The sequence below is a fragment of the Rhinatrema bivittatum genome, chromosome 13 (genome assembly GCF_901001135.1).
Source record: "Rhinatrema bivittatum chromosome 13, aRhiBiv1.1, whole genome shotgun sequence".
Classification (NCBI taxonomy): domain Eukaryota; kingdom Metazoa; phylum Chordata; class Amphibia; order Gymnophiona; family Rhinatrematidae; genus Rhinatrema; species Rhinatrema bivittatum.
Genome location: NC_042627.1, coordinates 13,892,052 through 13,916,709, shown reverse-complemented (window position 1 = coordinate 13,916,709; position 24,658 = coordinate 13,892,052). Strand labels below are relative to the sequence as shown.

The 24,658-nt window shown below is 44.5% G+C and overlaps 1 protein-coding gene across 3 annotated transcripts in view; it reads left to right on the top strand.

Annotated features, from left to right (window-relative positions):
* Positions 1–24,658, top strand: part of LINGO1 (leucine rich repeat and Ig domain containing 1) — a 1,111,620-nt gene that overhangs the window by 958,808 nt on the left and 128,154 nt on the right. For 2 of the 3 annotated variants that reach the window (XM_029575323.1, XM_029575322.1), the window contains one exon: positions 12,210–12,284. The exons of the other annotated variant lie outside the window; for it this stretch is intronic. In XM_029575323.1, coding sequence (XP_029431183.1) covers positions 12,261–12,284 — 24 coding nt within the window. In that variant the 5' untranslated portion in view covers positions 12,210–12,260. The remainder of the gene's footprint in view (positions 1–12,209; positions 12,285–24,658) is intronic. 3 annotated transcript variants of the gene reach the window in all.

Genomic DNA, 24,658 nt, shown 5'->3' with positions numbered 1-24,658 from the left:
TTAAATAGTTCACCCTCGGGTGATATGTTCCAAACAGAAAAAAAAAACAAAAATAAGAGTTCGCAATTCTAAAGTACGAAAATTCAGAATACAGTTCTTCAAGTTACCAAAAATTACTTCTGCAGGCCACAGGTCTTAGGCTGCCCAAGCCTTTTCCAGTGTCGCACTGGACTCCCTTAGAACTCTTGAAAAAACCTTTTAATATCCAGACCCCCAAGACTTTAGAAAATGCCCTTCAGGTTTCCGCAGTTACTCACTGAGGGCTGGGTTGACCAGAACAAATCCTCTCTTTTTTTTTTTTCCTTAGGGTTGGACCTCCCTGCCAAATGCCACCCCACTCGCTGGAAAAATGGAAAACCCCCTTCTCCCACGGAGCACCCGGGAACCCCGGGGCGGAGCGCAGCACCCCCTCTGCTGCCTCTCCCCGCATTCCCTCCCAGCCGTTCCGCTCAAAACTCCTCCTAGGGCCTGGTGGAGCCACCCTTTGCAGACCTTTTACAGTCCACCTGTCCCATTCGTAGGCGACATTACTCCTGGAGAGCTCCCCCAACACTGGAACATTTCCCATTCTAAGCTCCGGTGAAGCCAGAAGGGAGCCTCACTCACCTGGGAGGCTTAGCTCAGGAAAGGAGGCTGTGCAGGGCAGGATTAAGAGGTAATGGCTGAGCTGTGGGAGCTCCCAATTTCGGGATGCACTTTTGATAGTTTATAAAGACCTTTGGGACCTTAAACAGCCTCCTATGCTCTCCTCCTTGCTGCTCTGCCCCTGCAGAGGGGCTGAAATGAGGTGCAGAGCTGTTTGGTTTTTTTTGCTCTGTCTGCTTCAGCCTCACCCCCTTCCCCTCTTGCTCTCTGCCCGTTGCCTGGGCAGGGAGGATCTGCAGCAGGAAGCAGAAGGGCTGTTCTCTACTAAGTGAGATTCAGTGCAGCCAGGAGGCAATAAATCTTCAGCCAGTCTGCCACCCTCAGAAGTTTGCTGCTCTGGGCACATTCTCGCCTGCGCTGGCAGAGCTGAGCGTCAGCCTTTTTACTGGAGCAGCAGGGAGCGCTGCAGGGGTAAGACTAAGGTGCAATGGCAAAGATGGATATGGGCTTCATTATTAAAACAACAGAGGTTGGGGGCAGCGGGCTGCAAGCGAGAACAGTGATTCATCCACAGTGCTTAGGCGTGAGAATAAAGTCTAACCACGTGGTGCCTGCAAGCTAGAATAATTTTACACTTTCAGAAGCACTAAATTTCACACATCTAGATGAAAAAAAAAAAAAAAGATTAAAAAACCGCCTCTTGTTAGCTGGTGCATTTGTTGACTTACTAGTGGTTTGCTGGAGAGTACATACAGATGAAGCAGGAGGGGATCCCCTCCGTCAGGATACCATAGCTTAGCGCTGTACTGGAGTTTTCACTTGGCCAATGCAATCCCTAGATATGGACGGAATTTCATGGGAGGCGCCTGTGGATGTTTTCTTAAACCACTGCAGGTATCTGCAATTCACCAAATGCTGCTGAATTCCTTGTCACCAAAATGTTTTGCATTTCTCAGAGATATCACAAACTTTTAGCCATGGATTTGACGGCACACACAAGTAATATTAGCACAGAGCCCTGGCCTTGTTCTACTGCTGCCATCCGCTCACCGCATGACAATTGGACAAGTCACTTTAGGTTTCTGTTTGAACTCTTTGTTGTACTTAAATCTTCTATCGCTCACCACCCAACTCTGTTGGCGCAGGAAATAATTGTACACTCATTTCCACTCTAATGGTTACCTGCCTGCTCTTTTCTCTGTGTGTTTGTGGAGGACTGTGAAATAGATGTATAGGTAATTCCTGCCCCGAATTTTGGCTGAGGCAGCGTGCAGGGGCTCACTGTGATGGTAATGGGTCAGAGCAGTACCCATGCCTCCTAGGTCTTTCCTGCGGTAGGCGAGGGGGGGGGGAGGGGAATTTGAATTTTCAAGGTCCTTAGGGTTTTATATCTTCTCTGGGGCTCTTCTGCTCACCATTTCAGTCAAAGTCGCAAAAAACGCCAAACGAAAAAACATCTAAGTTGTTGTTCAAAATTAAAAGTCTTTGCTGGGCTCTGATTGGAGGGAAACAAAATCTACAGCAGCACACTAAGAGTGCACCAAGCTGTTCAGGAAATAAAGTCCAAAAGCCCACAAAACATCTCAGTTTCTCATATCACTTATCATACTCGGACGAGCCTCTGGCTGATTCTTTTTGTTGGTCAGCAATTCTTCAGGATCTCCCTCTGATGCGCAGTTTTCTCTCTCAATTCCCATAAAGGACAATCCTTTTTTTTAAAGTTTTGAAGCACTCTATCTGGACAGATGAGGAATATGGACCTAAACCTCTCTTTCTTAAGACTACTTTTTATCACTAAAGCTCTCAGGACCGTAAAAGACTTCTTCCAACTCCTGTCCACTGGGCATCCCCAACCCTGGGCCCCAACCAGGACAGAAGTCTTCTTCAGGCATCCCTTTGTCGAGAAAGGGTCCACTTCTGGTCCATTTCCTGTGGGAGAGTGAGGCCCACACTAGCCTCTTTCTGTTAAGAGAGGCCCTCCAACCTGTACTTTCAACTCCCCCTGTACTCGCATGGGCACAGAAGCTTTGTTAAACTATGGCATCTCCTACTTGGGAGTATCAAACCTCTCTAAACACTTCTGCTCTACTCTGACATCACTCAGGGGCAGGGTCTGTTGAGGCCATTAGTAAGGGGCAAATTCTGGACCCTCCTTACATATAAATAAAATGGTCCTAGAGAAGGACCAGCAAATCAACTTGCTTAGCACAATGATGGCGCACGGAAGCAGTATTCACAGCCCCTTTAAGGGAGGAATGAAGGGGATGGTAATCAGCACTTCAGACTGACAACTATTGACCAACACCAGAGCAAAGTGGTAGTGGGTTCACAGGGAACCACAGTCAACATTTAGATCTCCTGACTGCTGTCTTCACTTCACTTAAGTGGGGGGAGTACTTGGAGGTGGGAGAAGGCACCCCCTAGAACTTCCAACGGCGTGCACTACTTCCTGCTGGCATACGTGAGCCGGTTCTTGTATGCAGTACAAGTCCTCCTTACGGTTTGCCTGGATTGGCCAGAAGGACTTGTACTGCAGAGAAGAGCCGGCTCACATGTGCCAGTAGGAAGAGCTGCATGCCGTTGGAAGTTTTAGGGGGTGCCTTCTCCCACCTCCACGTGCTGAATAGTAAAACATTTACCAATTTCTCCAAATATCTATGGAAAATGTATCAAATCTCTTAATAAATGAACTCTCTCAGAGTTATCTGAAAAGGACACATCTCATAATGCTTTTGAATGTGAATCACCAGTGCTGTCCGCTCTAAATGCCCAACATGAGCAATGTTTTGGCGGTCATCCTGCCTTCATCATGGGTCAAAGCCAAAGCATTTTTGAGGTAACACTCAACACCTTCAAGGAAATGGTATTGTCTTACCTTGTGAAAATGCCCCCTAAATTCTGCATGATGGCAGCTCCAGAGCTCAGGGGCTGCTATGGCTTAAAGGGGCCAATCAAACCCAACTAATGCCCCCCCACCAAATATATCAAAGTCCTCAGGGGTCTCTGTAGAATCCCTGTCCCTCTAGCCCCCACTGCATCTGGAAACAGCTGAAGTGAAAAAAATAATATTTTGTGTAAAATACCTCCGGGGTCACGACCACCTCTCAACCCCTCCCCTTTGACTATTTACATCAATTTATAGCCCACCATATTTTCAATTCTTGTTCATTGATTCACCAGAGGCTAGGCCCCTTACCTTCTGGACCTCTCCCCCAGACTATGAAAGTAGCTCTGTGGTCTAGTGGGGGTCCAGAGGGTCTACTACGCTCCAGATCCAATGGTGGTGGCTATTTTCACTTGATGAGGCAAAGGCAAGCTCTGGCAGGCTGGTGCCATTTTGGAAAATAGCCACTACAGGATCTGGAACATAGGGGGTGCTCTGGGCCCTCACTAGACCACCAGGGCTATTTTCATAAATCCAGGGGGAATCTAGAGGGGTACGTATGCCACCTCCGGGAGATCAGTTTTTAGTTAAAGGGTTGTTTTTGTGGGGTCGTGGACAGGCCATCTTCAGAGATATTTTTACACAATTAATTTCACTTTAGTCACCTCCAGAGGCAGCAGGATTGCGACAGGGAGTCTACAAAGAGCCCAGGGACTTTGAAATACTTGGTGGGGTGGTATCATTTGGGGCCAAACAATCCTTTTTAAGGCATGGCCTGGGAGCATCGAGTTAGTGTCCTAATGCTTCAATTCATTTCAGATAAAGTGGCTTGCGATTTTGGAGGCAAGCCACATTATTTGATTTGTATGTTTTAGAGAAGTCATGAGCTAGTGATCATGCATTTGCATGCTAAAGAGGTCATTAACATACTCATGGTGCCTGGGGAAGAATAACACGTGGTATTTTAAATTCAGCCCTGTAAGTGATCCCCTTAGATTGTAAGCCCTATGGGAAAGAGAAAATATTTACTGCACTTGAATGCAACTCCCTTTGAGTTACCAATAAAAATTCCTGAGCTGAATATATAAATAAAATGAATATGAGGGTAACTTTCAGCAATTGCAGGGAGGTAAAGTTTGCATGTCCAAAGCAGACACAGACTTTCGCCTACATTTTCAAAGTTTTGAAATATAGCCAGTAAAAATGCTGTCCTCGCCCCCCAGCTCCAACCCCTGGAATGCTTTTTTGCTGTGTGCGTCAAGAGTATGCGTGGAATCACGTTTATACATACAACCCATGTCCAGTTTTCAAAAGCCCATTTACACTCATAAAATTGGATTTTATGCATGTAAATTCTTTTGAAAATTCAGTCCTATAATTTCAGCTTTTGGCATCTTCAGCTCTTTTATTGTATCTATAGGTATACTTTTGATTTTGTGTTTTATTTAATTTGTGTTTCATTACTTGTGATTTTATCAAAGTATTTATATTAGCCATGACAACAATTCATTTATTAGTATTAGATTTCTGTCATTGTTTAAAAACCAGATCTGATTGAGGTTTATTTTTGCATATTTGATTTGTATATTTTGTTTTTCATACTTGTTATTGCCTTTGTGTTTATTTATTGCTATTATGTATTTTCCAGATTTGTTTTGTTTGTTCACTGTTATTTTATTTTTGCTTGTACCTCACTTCCAGACTTATTATATAGGCATGTAATAACATAAACTGTTTTTCAATAGCTCTTGGGAGATGGCAGTGGTTCCACAGGGCTAGAAAAGAAGAGGAGGTTGGTCCCAGTTAGTCTTACCCTGGGAAAATTAATGGCAATGCTACTGAAGGAAAGGATAGTGAAGCGTCTAGATTTCAGCAGGTTGCAGGATCCAGAGGCAGCAGTGTTTTTACTAGAAGGAGATTGTGTCAAACACATCTGATCAATGTCTTGATTGGATGACTGGAGAATTAGATCAAAGGCATGTGCTGGATGTGGTATTTCATTAAAGCTTTTGATATTGTCCTGCACATGAGGCTCATTAATAAGCTGAGCAGCCAGGGGTTGCTTCCCAAGGTGGTAGAGTGGATTAGAAACTGGCTGAGTGATAGACAACAGAAGGGAGTGATAAATGGAATTCACTCTGAGGAGAGAAAGGTGATTAGCAGAGTGACTCAGGGATCACTCCTGGGGCCAGTGTTGTTCAATATCTTTGTGAGCGATTTTGCAGCAGGATTAGAAGGAGCCTTTTTTTCAGATGATGGGAAGAAATGCAATAGAGTGGACATCCTGGAGGGAATAGACAGAATTCAAAGTGATCTGAGAAAGCCTGAGGAGTGGTTAAGGTACATGGCAGTTAAGATCCAATGCAATAAAATGCAGAGTCCTTCATTTGGAGAGCAGATATCCAAGGGAGCAGCGCACTGATATGTACCAACATATCAGAGTAAAGTCTGAGGATCTCAAGATACTGAAACAGTTTGATAAGGCAGCAAGCTGATCCTGAGGGAAGCTAGGGTGTATAGGAAGGGGCATAACCAACAAAAGAAAAAGGGGCTATAATGTCTCAATACAGATCGTTGGTGAGACATTACCTAGACTAGTGTGTCTAGGTCTGGAGGATATAGATGCATGGAGGTGGTCCAGAGAGAGGCTATCAAAATAATAGAAGGACTAGGGGGCATTCCATGAAATTAGCAAGTAACACATTTAAGACTAATCGTAGAAATTTCTTTTTCACTCAACGCATAATAAAGCTCTGGAATTTGTTGCCAGAGGATGTGGTTAGTGCAGTTAGTGTAGCTGGTTCAAAAAAGGTTTGGATAAGTTCTTTAAGGAGAAGACCATTAACAGCTATTAATCAAATTTACTTAGCGAATAGCCACTGCTATTAATTGCATCAGTGGCATGGGATCTTCTTAGTGTTTGGGTAATTGCCAGGTTCTTGTGGCCTGGTTTGGCCTCTGTTGGAAACAGGATGCTGGGTTTGATGGACCCTTGGTCTGACCCAGCATGGCAATTTCTTATGTTCTTAAGGGGCTAAACCAAAATCCATATGGGATAAGATTTAGGGATCTAAATATGAATACCCTGGAAGATATGAAAGACAAGGGGAGTATGATAGAGATGTTCAGCTACCATGGATTCATGCTTTCATCTCTAATATGCTTCATAAATGCATTTCAGAAACATACAAGCAGCCATCTCAGAGAATGGAAGATCTGCCAGTTCCCTTCAGTGCTGCCATATGACTCTCTGGAGGAAGACCAGTCCTGGCATTTTCATAACCCTTTCTGATGCACTTTGGGTACTTATTTTTTATTTGAGCTGGTTTCAAACAGGACCACCGCTCCCACAGTTCACTGTGATGTAAGTTCACAACCTGGAACTAAGCTCTGACTTTAAAAGGACATCACAGCTTGCAAATGGGAGAAGAATGAGGAGACCAGATGGTCCGTGTCATAAGAGTAAGTTCTGGTTTTACCCCACTGCACCTGTGAACCTGTAGTTCTTAGGATAAAATTAGCCCTAGCAACCTCGTCCCTTTAATTGGATACAGCTGACTTCTATCCACAGGCTCAGAGGAAGTATAAAAGGAGACTTCCTCTTACCATTCCTTGACTTGGCAACATCTCCTGTGAGCATTGTCTTAGTCTGCTTGCTTCGGAGAGTTCCAGCGTCTTGATTCCTCGTTCCAGCTTGTCTTGGTTTCCTGGTTCCTGACTTCGGATCGGCTAGCGGTGATTCCTGGTACTGACTTCGGATCGGCTGGCGGTGATTCCTGGTATTGACTTCGGACTGGCAAGTGGTGACCCTCTGGTGCGAGACCCCGGACTGGTGAGCGATGACCCTCTGGCTCTCGACTTCGGACTTCCTTCTGACCATCGCCTCCAAGGGACCGCCTAAGTCCCAGTGGTCCAGGTCCCTACAGGCTCCTCCCGGGGGGACCTCGGGCTTCCAGGGGTGAAGCTCCAGTCTGCCCTTGCACCGTAAATTAGCTGCCTGACCTCTCAAAGGTCTACCTAAGCCCCAGCGGTCCGGGTCCCTACGGGCTCCTCCCGGGGAGACCGCGGACCTCCAGCGGTGAAGACACACCTCCAGCCTTGACGTCACGACTCGTTGTCCGCTCCCACCGTCACGCCTGCCTACAGTGTCGAGGGTCCACCGATCACATCTTTGGTTCCTGCCTCGCCACCCGATGGGAGAACCTTCGGGCCTTCCCCCCAGGTATTCCATCCTCCCATCGGCTCAAGGGTCCACAAGCCTGAGCATAACACAGGAGGCCATTTATAAAATCACATCCCTTCCTCTCCCTACACCAGTGTTTCCCAACCTAATTCTAGAGGTACACCTAACCAGTCTGGTTTTCTGACTGGCTACAATTAGGGTTGCCAACTGGCTCCAGATTTTCAGGACAGGTTGATCCAATCCTGGTTTTACCCCATTGCATGCTGGGATTTATTCTGATTTCCCTATTACATTCCCTAAAAAAAGCAAGACTATAAGTACCTGCATGCAGTGGAGTAAAACCAGGACTGGATCAACCTGTCCTGAAATTCTGGAGCCAGTGGGCAACTCTAGGTACAATAAATATGCATGAGATAGATTTGTGTGGAGACACCTTGGGGTCACCACTAAATGACCCTAGTTCCTAAACCCTTGGTTACGGTTAGGCAGTAGATGAAGGGACATACCATTTCTGGAACAGCACCTCCCAGTGAAGTTGCTGGAATAGTCATCCCCCCCCCCCACACACACACACACCTGTATAAAAGTAGCCTGAGTCATAGATCTGTTGGAAGAACAGATTTGGTTTGGAGTTGTGAGGAACTAGGAGATTTTTACTGGCATGGTTATGGCCTATTCTTAGGATCAGGCTTCTTAGTCTTAAAGGAAAGGCAGGAGGCTTGACTCTTTCCAGTACCAACCAGCCTGACTGGGGTGCTCCTGGGAATTTGAATGAGATTTTGGAATTCCTTGCGAGAACTCTTTCATGGCCTGGGAAGGGATTATGGAGAAGTCTCTTTTCTGGGGTGGCCAGGATAGGGAAGACTCTAACCACTCTATCTCACAACCCCGTGGGTGGTGGCTGATAGCGACCTGCTGCAAGAGACCTCCAGGGTGTGTTTTTCACATTTGTATAAGGACTTCATATTATGGATCTGGTTTTTGCTGCCACCCTTCCCTGCCGTAAAGTGGGGGAAATTAGAAGCAGCTGATGGTTCCCTGCTTCCCGGACTTTTCATTTGAAAGATCTCGTGTGTCATCTGGAGAGAGAAACTCAAAGACCCCTATCCAGAGTCTTCACCCTCAGGAGAAGAGGTACACTTGGGGGCCATGTAGTGCTTTTGATGTCCTGCAGTTTTGGAAGGGGATGCCCCCGTCCATCTGGAAAGTCTTACTGGAGGGTGAGCTCTTCCTTGGCCCATCTACAGAGGGACACGTGCACAAATAAAGATTGGAGGAACTGTGCTAATTGGTACTGAGACTGGGTGTGTATAATGCCATAACGTTGTTTGAAGAACTTCTGCAGTAAAAGTTTATTTGGACATCCATCCTGAGAGTCCAGAGTACTTTGTTGGAACTCACATCCCTTCAAAATACAATGAAGAGAAAACTCCTCAGAAGAGACATAAAGAGTCTCCAATACACCTTTGGCATTGGAGAAGTATTTTCCCACTTTGGAAAGAGCCAGACACCCTGGGGCTGTTTGGACAGAGAAAGAAAGGAGTTTGTCCCGGACCTTGTGTGACTCCCTGCCTTTCAGGCCCACCACTCCAGTACATACAAATGTTTCTCATGCATATTCATTCTGGATATCTTGAAAATCAGAATTATTAGGAAAACCTCCAAGAAAGAGCTGGGGACCACTGCCCTACACCTTCTTGATTTATATCTTAGGGGAGCATCCATTCTCTATTTCAGAATATCTGCAAAGAATAATCATGAGTTATATTAGCATACTGCATATTTGGAGTAAGAACAAGGCCAATTTTCATAGTTGGCCAGAGCTTTTTTGTTTCTCAAGGACCAGAATTAAGAATCACTGTCCTACATAAATCAGGGTGTGTAGCATGGATACCGTATGCTCTAACACATGAGCTGTACTCTTGAATATTTTATGTATTTCATTTCATTTATATACTGTTGTTCTGTTATTTTCAATCACAGCGGTTTTACAGCAACCAGTTAAATAAAATCACTTTCAACTGGCAATTATCAAAAACATAGAATATAAAATAAAGTAAAACAAATAAATAAAAAACAAAGTACATATCAAAGATAGCAAAACTTCTTACAAAGCCTCTTTTTCCCTGAATTACTTAGTTGGTTCACTCTCGAATGCTTGAAGGAAAAGCCATGTTTTTAGATCTTTTTTAAAAAGTTTTAAATTCCTTTAATATCCTTAGAGCTATTGGCATGGTGTTCCACAGTGTTGGACCTCCTATCGACAGTGCTTTCTCTCTCTTATCTCGCTTAAGTGAGCACTCTGGAGTGAAGATATACTCAGTAGGCCTTTATTCGCGGATCTCAAGTTGCGTTGTGGGGTATGAAACAAGAACACAACCCTGCCCTCCAGAATGTATGTGATGAGAGAATTATAAGTGTATCCATGCCCTGTCCCAGTTACAAGGGTGGAGAGGGCATGAGTTCTGTTTAAGGGGTCTTGTACATGTTGAAATGGATTCTCGGTGGCAGGGAACACAGTTGCTGTAAGAAGGCGTAAGGTTCTCAATGCCTTGCCTTGCTTTTTTTTTAGATAGAAATTTGGAGGTATTTACAAGAACAGGAAAATACAGTCTGTTTATAGACAGTGATTCTTTTTTGAGCTTATTGTTTACTTTGCCACTTGCTTACTTCCCTCCATAGCAAGGGAGCCTCCTCTGTCCCGGCTCCTAAAGGATAAAAGTAGTAGCTTCTTAGTTGCTGGATTGAGACTCTGAGGTCACAAGGGATTCCTTTTCTTTAGGACAGAAAAGATCCCGTTGGTGCCTGACCCACACGGTAAGATGCAGAAATGTGCTACTGTCTGGCCACCGTGCCAAAATGCTTCAGCTGTCTTCCTTGTCTCATACGAGCAGTCCAGGATTACCAATGCCCAGATGCCTCCAACTTAAAAGTTCCTGTTTCTGGAGTCCCGCTGAGATGTTAGGGCTATAAAGGTCTTTCCAAATCTCCACACGTCCAATTCTTCAAGCGTTCTTACTCCAGGAAGTCCCACTGAAGATGTAGTCTCTAGCAACCTCTCTAGGATCCTAGTAGACAAGATTCTCATCTTAACAGAGGGGCAAGCACACAATACCATTTCACTGAGTTAGTTATTTAAATTAAGCCAAAAGGCCTTATATAAAGGACTGGAAATTCCTTGCCACTGCTGCAGCTATCTTTTGGATCTATTATATGAGAAGGATCTGCGGGGCTCAGCTAGGGAGGATCAGAAGCTACTGATGAGCAGAGATGCAGGAAGTAAGAGTCGTACCAATGATGTTGCAAGAAGGAGCTAGGGTGCTGACTAGCTACGGCAGCAGGAAGAACCACGGCACTGAACCAGAGAGAGAGGAGACTGTAAGGCTACTGAAAGAGATGCCACAGCCTAGTCGAGCCCTTCCTTAATCAGGCAGCCAAATGAGAAAGATAAGAATAAAAGATGGCAGAGAGACTGACAGACTTGAGAAACCAAGCGACAAGAACAGAATGGAAAAAAATAATGGTGTTAAGGTATAGAGGGGGGGGGGGGAGAGAAATGTATAAAAAGTGAAAGATGAGAGAGTGCAAAATGAAACAAACAACTGAGAACTGAAACAAAGAAGAGTGCCTGAGGTGCAGAACAACAAAACGGAATGGAAAAATAACACTTGAGAAAAGATGAGAGATCAAGAGAAAGCTAAAACATAAGCGATGGAATGGAAAATAATCTTGGGGAAACAAGGAGATAAAATATTGTGAATTAAAGACTATGAAATGCAGAAAGGCTTGAGAATGTCCATTCTATAAAAACGATTAATGTGTTACATTATGGTGTGCAACCAAGGGGGAGGGGGTGGCCAGAGAGGACAGGGATATGTTGGCCATGACGAATCACATGGAAGGTTGGAGACAAAGACCAGGGGAAGGTATTGGGACAGAGGAGAGGGGACCAGGGATAAGTTGCACCCGTGGGTGGGATGGGGATAGGGGATATGGATATTTTGGAGAATGGGGGGAGGTGGTTTTAGGTGCAAGGGCTCCAGCACGTGAGCTTGAGTGTACAATTGAGAAATTAGATTGATAAAAGTAATAAAGCCTATATAGGCCTGGTGAATTTGAATGACGGTTTGAACGTATCTACTGTGAATATCCTCAGTCCATTCTATTTTTTTTTCTGTTTTTTAAATCCATCAATTCTGCAGAGATATATTATGTTTTCTCAAACAGCAAACAGCTTAATTGAATTAGTGGATTTTGTGATATGTAAAGTTATTTTGAAGTATTTTTCTGGAGACTAACTTTTCCATCACATTTGATAAATATTCACTTGAACCGAATCCTTGCAAATCGGAGGCTGAACTAAAGTCTGACGTTCCCAAGTGTGGATGCCAATGGAAGGAAGCAGGAGATATTCACGTCCCTTTTTTTTTTTTATTTTAATTTTTTTTCATGGAAATAAAGGTTAACAAACAAAAAAAAATAGTATAAGGTGATACCTTTTTTTATTGGATTAACTTAAGATATTTGTTGACTAGCTTTCTTCACTCCCTTCATCAGGTCTGAAAAGCAAAAGATGACACTTCCCAGAAAACACGAGTGAATCACGAAATGCGTTCCAATGATAATGTGAAGGTAAAAGGGACGAGGGGTCGATGCGTTAACGTGATCAGAAGGTGCCAGGCATTAGAACTGTACATCTCGTAGTGAGTTTAAAAACCCGGGACTCTGATAAGTCCCTTCCTGTCTGAATCATTTTAACTTCAAATGTCTTACGGTCTTCCATGGTTTTGTTTTTCCCTTGTAGTAACCTGATCAGTGGTCTGGTCCCCAACAGAGGTGATCACCTTGTTCTTCTCTGTGTACATTATCTTTAGCATCCCTCTCCATGTTTGCTGCATTAAATATATACTACTGTAGAAGAGGAGCATGAGTGGGATTCCCTTATGTTGAATATCTTTCCCATATTGGTGACTAGGAAAGGTCCTGTGATGTGCGCTGGCATAAGCTTGCAGTGTGGTGTATTGCAGGGATTTGCACTTCTTTCTTCCTTCAGAGTCTGTTAAAAAATGTGGGGTATATTTTATAAATGTACGCCCGCACGTACTTTTGTTCACGCACCAGGCGCAAACAAAAGTACACCGGATTTTATAAGATACGCGCGTAGCTGCCTGTATCTTATAAAATCCGGGGTCGGCGCACGCAAGGGGGTGCACATTTGTGCACCTTGCGCGCGCCGAACCCTGCGCGCGCTGCCCGTTCCCTCCGACCTCCCCCCACCTTCCCCTCCCTTCCCCTACCTAACCCACGCCCCAGCCCTATCTACACCCCCCCCTACCTTTATCGTGAAAGTTACGCCTGCGCCAATCAGCCACCGCTGCGCGATTCCCTGGCCCGGGATCAATTTCGGAGGCCTCGGCCATGCCCCCGAAATGCCCCCGGGCTGGCACCACGCCCCCGACATGCCCCCCGGAACGCCCCAAACGTCGCGCCGCCCCCGACACGCCCCCCTAGCAAAGCAGAGGTGGCTAAGTTTCACAGCACTAAACAGGCCAAGAATGCTTGCACAGATCAGGACTGCACATGAGGATTTTGTATGTAGTTATATAATATAAACTCAGCAGCTTCTGTGATCGGCACAGACCACTGTACAGGCTCAGCCTTACAAGGCCCCTTCCGTCACCACCATAGTACTTCAGTTTGGGCTAGCCCAATCAATAACACTTGGAGTCCTTCGTGGTCATTTAGGGATGGCAAAGGCTAACTTTCTGCATGAAACAGTTCTGTTCTTCAATGCTGCCACCTAGTGGGCTGTAGCCGTCGCTGCATCTGTAACACAGTTGTAAAATGCTCTTTTCATTCTCTGACCCGCTGAATTAGAAGGAAACCAGAGGTGTGGCATTAGGCTGAGGAGACACCAAAATGACAATTGCTGTCAGTTCACTACAAGGGCAGTACATTTGGCTTTGTCTCATTTGGCAATAGACACCTTAGCATTTATTCCCCTTCTGACCATTTTAACCTTCCTCCCCAGACTACAAAAGCTGCCTGTTATTGTCAATCTTGCTTTTATTTCCTCAGAGAATCTTTGACTCATTTGTAGACGAGAGGTGAGTGACCCTGTAACCAGTGATCATGCTGCTAGAATAATGCCACGGTACTCGTTTAATGACAGAGTCCTGGAGCTCGTCTTCCTCTAACAGGAATGTGCTTTGCTCCTGATCTTGTTCTGGATTACCTTTCCCTGTATCCCGGGTCCTATTTCTGTTCCCTGCCAGCATGCTGTGTCTGCATCCCTGCTCTCTGTGCTTTTCCCCTTCCCCACAGTGTTCTCTAAGCTTCCCCTGCGGCATCCTATCCGGAGTGTCTGGCTGAGGATATATTGAATCCGTCTTCTGCCAGAAGTCTCAAATGTCAGGAAAAAAAATATCCACTCATTTAATCCACTGACAGAACACATTTGATCATTCACTTAAGGAAGAAAACCGAGCAAAGAAAGAAACCCATGTCTGCGACACAATGGTACAGCCCCTGTACCCGTGCATGCATGCTGAATATCTCCAAATACACTTGAGCTTAAATCAGAACGTGAACATTTTTTAATATGTACATCCTGTCAATGCTGTCAGGTCACATGCTGCATGCACGCAGAGGTAGCCTTTCAGCTTTTCTGTCGTTCCACCCTTATCTTCTCTGCCCCTGTCCATATCCAGATTGCTCCCATCTCCTCCTCGGTGTCCTTATTCCCTCCACCAAGTGTACACATTCATTTTTTTTTCGTCTTCTCCTCTGTGCGATGACTTCTGACAGCCCATGTCATATTCTGTTTATGAACAGTTTGCATCTGCCTACTCAGCAGGCTTTTTTTTTTTGGGGGGGGGGGGGGGGGTTCTTCAACCTCCATGTACGGCAGAGATAGGCAAGGCAAGGTTTACATCAAAGCTCTAAGGGATACAGATAGGGTACAATGCGTTTCTAGGAATGCACATACAAAGCACGAGGACCGTGGTATAACAATGCATTTATGCAGACGCATTCCCTTTATCTACACAGTTTCGCTGGCACGTTACGAAAGTTGTAGATGGACTGGAGGATGCACCTGCAACCGCTGCAGTGCACACAGCGCGCCCTTATTAAACTTGCCTTCTGAAGAGTTTGAAATGCATTTTCCCCTCTGCATGTCAAGAATGCTCTAGGTACTTTGTACATTGGGAACATCATATCGGATGCATTTGAAATGGAACTGAAAATACATTTCCAACTCATTTGGGGGAAGGTTAAACAAGATCTGTACTGTACGTCAGTGTGGCAGAAAGAGGATCAATGACGGATTTAGGATTTTGGCACCCTTAGGCACTGTGGGTGCTGCTGCCCCCTGCCACCCCCCTTCCTTTCTTCCACCCTCTGACGGTGGGCAACAGGGAGCAGAAAATTCTGAAGCAAATTGGCAAACATTTCCATCTTTTATATTACATTATAAAAATGGTACGTATAGCTTTCTTTTTATTGAGTGAACAAACATGATCTGAAGTATCAGTGCAGGGAAGGGACCTTAGGGATGGGGAGAGGAAGAGAGAAGGATCAAGAAACAGGGAAAAGAGCGAGAAGGAGAGAGGACTAGGGATGGAGAGGATGGGAGAAGGGGAAGATTATAAATCTGGGATGGCAAAAAAGAGAGAGAGAGAAAGAAGCTCTTGGATTGAGAAAGGGGAGGGCGGAGTAGGAAGGGTTGGGGAGTGGGTGACAGGATCTGGGGAGATAGGAAAGGAGGTCCCAGGATCTGGTGGACAGAATCCAAGGTCAAGGGAGGGAGGAGGGATGTGTCCCTTCCGTGCTCCTAACATCTACTTAATATGACACACACACACACACACACACACCATGATCATACTCTCTCACACACGTGAACACTACCCCCTACTCTTGCTCCTCTCTCTCTCTCTCACACACACACACATCATGATCATACTCTCTCACACACGTGAACACTACCCCCCTACTCTTGCTCCTCTCTCTCTCTCTCTCACACACACACACACACACATCATGATCATACTCTCTCACACACGTGAACACTACCCCCCTACTCTTGCTCCTCTCGCTCTCTCTCTCTCACACACACACACACATCATGATCATACTCTCTCACACACGTGAACACTACCCCCCTACTCTTGCTCCTCTCTCTCTCACACACACACATCATGATCATACTCTCTCACACACGTGAACACTACCCCCTACTCTTGCTCCTCTCTCTCACACACACACACACACACACACATCATGATCATACTCTCTCACACACGTGAACACTACCCCCCTACTCTTGCTCCTCTCTCTCTCTCTCACACACACACATCATGATCATACTCTCTCACACACGTGAACACTACCCCCTACTCTTGCTCCTCTCTCTCACACACACACACACACACACACATCATGATCATACTCTCTCACACACGTGAACACTACCCCCCTACTCTTGCTCCTCTCTCTCTCTCTCTCACATACACAGATATATGAGCCCCAGCCGATGTCCCACTCATCCTCCAGCCTCTCTCCTTACCCTCCAATGGTCTCTACTCAGGCCCCCCCTAATGTCCCCAAAGGGATTCCCCCTTTGCTCTGCAGCAGGCTCTCCTGTTCCCTGCATGCTACCTGGATGAGAGGGGCTGGATCAGGAGAGGGCTGTTCTCTGCTGAATGAGATTTTATCTTCAGACAGCCTGCTGCCCCCCCCCCCCCCCAAATTTCTGCTGCCCTAGGCACAGGCCTAGGGGTAGATTTTAGAAAAGTACGCCCGCCAGGTGCAAACAAAAGTACGCCGGATTTTATAAGATACGCATGTAGCCGCACGTATCTTATAAAATCCGGGGTTGGCACGCGCAAGGGGGTGCACATTTGTGCACCTTGCGTGCGCCGAGCCCTGCGCGTGCTGCCCGTTCCCTCGGAGGGAACTTTCCTTCGGCCTCCCCCCACCTTCCCCTCCCTTCCCTCACCTCCCCAACCCACCCCCCCAGCCCTATCTACACCCCCCCCTACCTTTATCATGAACGTTACACCTGCTCCAGGCAGGCGTAACTCGTGCGCACTGATCGGCCCCTAGGCCGGCACCACGCCCCCCGGAACACCCCGAACGTCGTGCCGCCACCCGACACGCCCCCCTAGCAAAGTCCCGGGACTTACGCACGTCCCGGGGCTTGCGCGCGCCGCCGAGCCTATGCGAAATAGGCTCGGCGCGCACAGGGGGTTTTTGAAATGGTTACGCGCATAACTTATGCGCGTAACCCTTTTAAATTCTACCTCTTAGTGTGCCTGTTGACAAATCCAGGCCTGAAGAAAATGGATATCACATGGACAGAGAGACGACATGTTTTCTTATCTATCACTTATAGCCACACTGACTGTGTTCTCAGAATGAAGCACTCGGTAGTAATGAAAAATACTTTCACAAAATACTTAAATTACTTTGATTGCCACAATTGGATCTTACAAACCTTGCAACTTTATAACATGGAGGAACATTAAGGGGTAGATTTTAAAAGGTGGGCGCGTGTGCACATGGACGTGCAGATTTTATAACATGCAGGCTGGATTTTATAATTAACAAGTGGACTGGGAGGGAACTTCCCTACCCGCCTACCTAAACACCCTCCCTCTTCCCCTCTCCTCCCCGCCCCCTAAATCCTTCATATCTATCCTTTTTTTTGTTTGTTTTTTAACTTACTTCAAGGCTTCAGCTGATTGTCTCGATAGAGAGGTGGTTGTAAAAGATTTAAAAAACTAGATGTATTTAAATACAGAGCATGCAGATAGCAATGACTCAAAATAGCCTGTATCATCTGATAATAAGCAGGTTGTAGGTACATACAAAAATAGAAATACAAATAAAACTACTTCAAAATGTCTGTATGCAAATGCCAGAAGTATGAAAAATAAAACTGGAGAGTTAGAATGCATGGTGCTAAAAAAAAAGATATGACATAGGTATCTCAGAGATCTGGTAGAAGGAAGATAACCAGTGGGACACTGTGATACCAGGGTACAAATTATATTGATATGATAGGAAAGATAAAATTTGTGGCAGGGTGGCACTATATGTAAGCTCTACTGAGCAGGGATGGTCTTTTTGTATGTTTGTACAGCACTGCGTATGTCATGTAGTGCTATAGAAATGTTAAGTAGTAGAAGCATAGAGTCAAGCAGGATAAAGGTTTTGCAGGAAACAACCTGCACTCTGGAATTTTTATAGATATAAATTCCAGGGAGAAAAGGGAAGAGTATAGTAGTAGGAATACATTACTGCCCACTTGGCCAGGATGAGGAAATAGAGTGGAAAATGCTAGCAGAGATTAGAATGGCAAGTAAAATGGTCAACATAATAATAATGGGAGACATCAATTACCCGAGTACTGATTGGGCAAATGTTACATCAAGACACGCAAGGGAGGTAAAGTTCCTAGAATGCTATCTTGCAGCAATTGGCTATGGAACTCACATGAGGGGGAACTATATTAGAGATAGTTCTCAGTGGTATGCAGGACATGGTGCAAAATATAAAGGTGGTGAATCCACTTGGCAACAGTGATCATAATGTAATACAATTTGACATAAACACTGAAGTGCAAATACTAAGGAAAACCACTGCAGTTTTTGGGTACCTGCCAGGTTCTTATGGCCTGGATTGGCCACTGTTGGAAACAGGATGCTGGGCTTGATGGACCCTTGGTCTGACCCAGTATGGCATTTTCTTATGTTCTTATGTTCATTTAACTATAAAAAGGGAGACTATGATAAAATGAGGAGATATGTTAGAAAGAAACTGAAAGAAGCAATCCAGAAGGTTAAAAACTTGCCTTTTAAAATTACCATCCCTGATACCCAGGCAAAATGTATTCTGTACAATAAAAATGGCCAAAGGAAAACCAAATAACTGCCAGCGTGGTCTAATAGTGAGGTGAAAGAGGCAATTAGAACCAAAAGGGCATCATTCAAAAAATGGAAAATAGACCTAAATGAGGAAAGTAGGGTAGAGCTTAAGCAGTGGCAAGTTAGATGTAAAAAAGTAATTAAGCAGGCTAAGAGAGAATTGGAAAGAAGCTTGCCATAGAGGTAAAAACAAGTAATAAAAACTTTCACGTACATTCAAACCAAAAAGCCTGTGAGGGTGTCAATTGGTTGCCCAACTAGGAGGTAAAAGGGAGAGTTAGGGAGGCAAGGAAATAGCTGAAAAACTAAATTAATTCTTTACCTCTGTCTTTACTGAGGGTCATACCCACACCAGAAACATTTTTTGACAGTGATGACTCTGAGAGACTAAATGGAATCACAGTGAAACTGGAGAACATAAAAACTCAGATTGACAGACTAAAGATTAACAAATCACCGGGACCAGGTGGTATTCACCCCAGAGTTTTGAAGGAACTCAAAAATGAAATTGTAGACCTGTTTCTGGTGATTTGCAGCCTATCACTTAAAATAGCTATGGTACCAGACTGGAGGGTGGTCAATGTGAAACCAATTTATAAAAAAGGTTCTAGGGGTCATTTAGGAATCTGTAGACAAGTGAGTCTGATGTGCCAGGCAAAATGAGTGAAACAATTCTTAAAAACAAAATTACTGACCAAATAAATAGACATGGTTTAATGGGGGAGAGTCAAGATGTTTTTTGCAAAAGGAAGTCTTGCCTTACCAATTTACTAGATTCTTTTGAGCATATAGGTAAATATGCAGACAAAGTTGAGCCGGTTGATATTGTGTATTTTGATTTTCAGAAGGCATCTGACAAAGTCACTCATGAGAGACTCCTCAGGAAATTGAAAGGTCCTGGGATTGGAGTCAGTGTCCTATTGTGGGTAGGACTAAATGGGTAGTTTTCCCGAATGGAAAAAGTTGATAGTGGAGTGCCCAGGGATCTGTATTGGGACCTGTGCTATTTAGCATGTTCATAAATAATTTGGAGAAAGGAACAAGTGAGGTGATTAAATTTACAGATGACACAAAATGGTTTTGCTTCGTTAAGATGGCAGTGAATTGTGAAGAATTGTAGAAGGACCTTGTGAAATTAGGAGACTGGGCTTCTAAATGGCAGGTGAAATTTAATGTGGACAAGTGCAAAGTAATGCACATAGGGAAAAATAATCCCAACTACAGGTGCACAATGCCAGGTTCTATGTTAGGAGTCACCACCCAGGAAAAAGAACCTCGGAGGCATAGTGAATAATACTTTGAAATATTCAGCTCAGTGTGTGGTGGCGTTCAAAAAGGCAAATGTAATGTTAAGAATTATTTGGAAAGGAATAGAGAACAAAACTGAGAGTACCATAATGCCATTGCATAGCTCTATGTGTGCATTTCTGGTCACCCCCATCTCAAGACATGGAAAAGATACAGAGAAGGGCAACAAAAATGGTAAAGGGGATGAACAAAACTCCCTTTTGGAGAAAGGCTAAACAGATTAGGGTTCTTCGATTTGGAAATAAAAGGTGACAGAGGGGATAGGATTGAAATTTATAAAATCCTGAGTGGGGTGGAACAGACAAAAAGGCAATGGTTATTTACCCTTCCAAACAACCCTAGGACTAGGGGACACTCCATGAAAATTTTATAAACTGGCAGATTTAAAACAAATTGTAGGAAGTATTTTTTCACTCAGCGCACAATCAAGGCAACTAACATAGTAGAGTTCAAAAGAGGGTTGGACATGTTCTTGAAGTAAAAATCCATAACAAGTTATTAGCCAGGTAGACTTGAGAAAGCCAGCGTTTATCCATGGAAGTGAAATATAAGAAACAGATCAACTGATTGGGGATCTGACAGGTTCTTATGATCCAGATACGTATGCAAATTTAGTCAAAAGGGAGGAGAGAGAGAGATACCCTAGGGTAGTACACATACTAGTCAACTATTTATACCACTGTAGGAGGGTCAACTAGTAACTCGAGGTGAGGTTTTGGTAGTGGTCTAGGGTTTGGGGGCCAGTTTTACATGCACAGTCAGAGGTACGAACAGCACAGTACATATCAGTGAAGATTTGATGTGATTTGGAGTGAGGAAAGGTACACAAAAATGAGATTTGTACATTGTACTCTCGACCTGGTTTGATGCACGCTCTACTTAGCTGCTATCAATTTAACTCAAGTTGCGGTATCTCAAAAATTCCCCTAACCACGCCCCTTTTTAGCACGGGTGCTATTCATGCGAAATTTATAGCAAAATGATGGATCAAGGTCTTAGGTCAATGTATTGTGCCCTTCTGAGGCTAGCCAGAGAATGGAGCCTCTTCAGCATCAATTGTAAACTTCCTGGAAGAGAAGGGGGAAAGAAGAGAGAATACTGTAAACTGTAAGAAAAATTGCTTCCTGTGAAGTGCACAGGGGAGATACAGAGCAAGCACATCATGCTAGTGGCAAATTAGGAGTGAAAGATAGTGAGGGGCTGATCTATCTAGGTAAAAACAAGGTCTTTGAATATTTCATGATATTGGAGAATTTGGAAACGGCAAAGAGTAAAGTCTGAGAGTTAAGCAAAGAACCCATTACATAAATCAAGCCAGAAGGAGAAAACAGCATGTTTGCAAAGTGAAAACTGAACACTGTGGGGGAAATATCTTAGCTGGGCCTATAGCCAGTAACCTTCAGGTGTAGAGACAGCCACTCTACAGATTAGCAAAAGGAGGGTCTCCAAATGGTCGAGAAGTGTATTTATTATTTAAATGTATTTATTCCCCACATTTCCAAAAATGTGTGGGTGGGGGCACAATAAAACATACACAACTAATACAACAAAAATCTAAGGCAAAGTAGCAAAATGACACTTATCTTCATGTTACAAGAAACAATTGCAATAAAAATAATCAGAGTCTTAACCAAGGCAAAAAGAGGCTGTTACACATATTGGGGAGGCCAGGGTGGTACATAAAGGCATCATTTAATGGTGTCTTTCATACTGTGATATGTCTTTAGTTACCCCTCACCATTAGAGGGGGGCTCATTGCAACATGTGTTAGAGATATTGTGGAGCTAGGAGGAAGAGAAGGTAGAAACATGGATCTGCAGACAAAGGGCTGGGTCAATAGTCACCAAGAGGTTTGACAGAGTCAGAGATGGAGAGGAGGGAGATGGCAAAACAGAGAAAACCGGAGGGAAGAGGAGGAATGCTATTGATGGAAAGAACAAGGCTTCAGTTTTGATGGGGGTTAAACATAAGGAATTGTAAGCACATCCAGGCTGACCCAAGAAGAGAGACAGGATGAGGGAGATGGATGAGAGAAGGAAGGACCGATTTGAGTGTCATCACCCTGGAAGTGATATATGCACCCTAATAAAGAGATTACAGAGCCGAGGGAAGTCTTTTAGATACAGAAGGAGTAGTATGACCTTGCAGGGTTTCGTATGTTGGGCATAATAACTGAAATAGTGCATGTTCTTATGTGAGAACTAGTGTAAGAGCTGAAAATGAAGGCAATAAGCAAGTAACACAGTTCGCCTTCCTTTAAGGAATCAGGAGCAGCTCATATGACGGAAATATCATTCCAGACTCTCAAGTCTTGCTGTGTGAGTAAAATGTTTCTTCTACATCACACTAACTTGACGTGCACAGAGATTGACAAAGTATAGTCAGGTCTCAGTACAATTTGCTATCAGGAGAAGGAATTCTCTGGTTTCTCCTCTTCAGTAGATTAAGCAGAAAGTATATGCCTATAAGATGTAGTTACATCAGATGGAGTAATATATAGCATGGAACTGCATAATAAATTCGGTTGTGTATGAGGGAAGTAGTGTGTGGAATGAAGGTCATTGTCTTGCTACTGAAACTCATTGGTAGATTCTGTGGTGCATTTGCCTAAATCTGCATATTTGGCCATACTTTGTGGCCCAGCAGTTTCCTCCTGATGCTTTTAGCTTCCAGCATGGGTGTGCATGGAAAAATAAAATGTTAGTTTTGTTTCGTGTTTCGATGTATCTCACTTTTTCCATTCGTTTCTTTTCTGTTTTTTTTTTTTTAGAGAGCAGCAAATTAAAACATTTAATGCATGCTAGAAGATAGAAACGAAATGTCAATTTTCTGGTTTTGGATCCGAAATGAAACCAAACAAAAAATGTGATTGGCATTTCTGTACTGCTTTCCAGCTCAGTTGGCACTGGTCCCTCTGTTGGGCTATGGCACATAAGCCTCTGTGCACAACTACCTGGAGGATTTGCTTTTCCCACTTATTTCAGTCCAGCCATTGCGACCACCTACCGCGGCTCCCTTTGGAATGAGTAATCACGGGCGCTCAGTCCAGCTAGCGGCATTGCCAAAGAGCAGGGACCCAGATTTCCCTCCTCCAGGGGCTGTGAACATCACCTCTGCAGCATCCCCAGCCCCTGGCTGGCCCAGGGAGCAGAGACCTGGCCTGAGAATGGAACTCAGATTATGACTGCAGGCAGCACTGCCAGTGAGCCGGTACGGTGGCCTCAGGCAGCCATTCTTATTAAACATCTTTTAATTATTAAAGAGGTTGCTTTCAAAAATAAAAGTTTTCCAGGCTTTGTTGTGTGTTCATTAGAACCTAGATAATTACTTTACTTTTTTTTTCCATTCATTTTTCAGTTCTTTGGTTTTTATGTTCCTCTCACTTCTCCTCTATTTTCTCTTACCATATCTTCTTTCACCTACAACTTACATAGAAACATAGTAAATGACAGTAGTTAAAATCCCCAGTGGTCCATCCAGTCTGCCCAGCAAGTTGTGTAGGGTAGAAACTGCCATTCCATGCAGGTTACTCCCATGCCTACTGTAAAGGGGGAGCCACTGCTGCTCTGTGCAGGTTATCCCCATGCCTTCTGTTGAGGATAGTGATTTTTGCTCCGAGCATGTTATCCACATGCAGAATTGTTAAATCTAAAATTACCAGAGCTTATCCCATTGCTTCATTTCCATTCTGTAGTCATTTTGGATCCTCTGTGTTTATCCCATATTCTTTTGAATTCCATTATTGCTCTCGTCGTCTTCACCTTTTCCAGGAGGGTAATCCATGCATCCACCATCCTTTCTGTGAAGAAATACTTGCTGACCTTGTTTCCGAGTCTACCCCCTTGGATTTAACTACAGTTCTGGCAGTATGTAGTAGGCAAATCTCTTTCATGTGCATTCATTATGGATATCCTGAAAACCTGACCTGTTTGTAGCCCTAGAGGACTAGAAGTGTATACTACTGAATTAGGGTGTGCTTATGCAGGGGTACAGCTGCAGTGGATATGGTTACTTAGGATGGAGTCTGTTGGGGCAGATTGACCTATCAGGGGATTGGGTATTCCCTGGGGAGTCGGTCGCTCTGATCATGTGGGGTTTATTTTCACCTTACTGGCCTGAAGAAAAGCTTGACAGGGCCGCAGCCTGAAAAGAATCCTATGGGGCCGCAGCAGAGCCCATTTTGCTGTGGCCTGAAGAGAGGTCTGTTTGGCCACGGTAGAGCCCAGTCTGCTGAGGCCTGACTAGAGGCCTGCACGGCCAAGGCCTTCCCCCTCCCACCCCCCATCTTGCAGGAGCAATGGGTAACAGTGGCCTTCTTCCACCTCCCTTCTGGCATTGAGTTGCAGCACTACCATCCAGCAGCCAGACAAGAACAGAAGAAAGAGGGAGGCCTGAAATCTCTATATGTGTATGCCGGTGTGTATATGAGAGAGATCCTGCGTGTATAAGAACATAAGAACATGCCATACTGGGTCAGACCAAGGGTCCTTCAAGCCCAGCATCCTGTTTCCAACAGTGGCCAATCCAGGCCATAAGAACCTGGCAAGTACCCAAAAACTAAGTCTATTCCATGTAACCATTGCTAATGGCAGTGGCTATTCTCTAAGTGAACTTAATAGCAGGTAATGGACTTCTCCTCCAAGAACTTATCCAATCCTTTTTTGAACTCAGCTACACTAACTGCACTAACCACATCCTCTGGTAACAAATTCCAGAGTTTAATTGTGTGCTGAGTGAAAAAGAACTTTCTCCGATTAGTTTTAAATG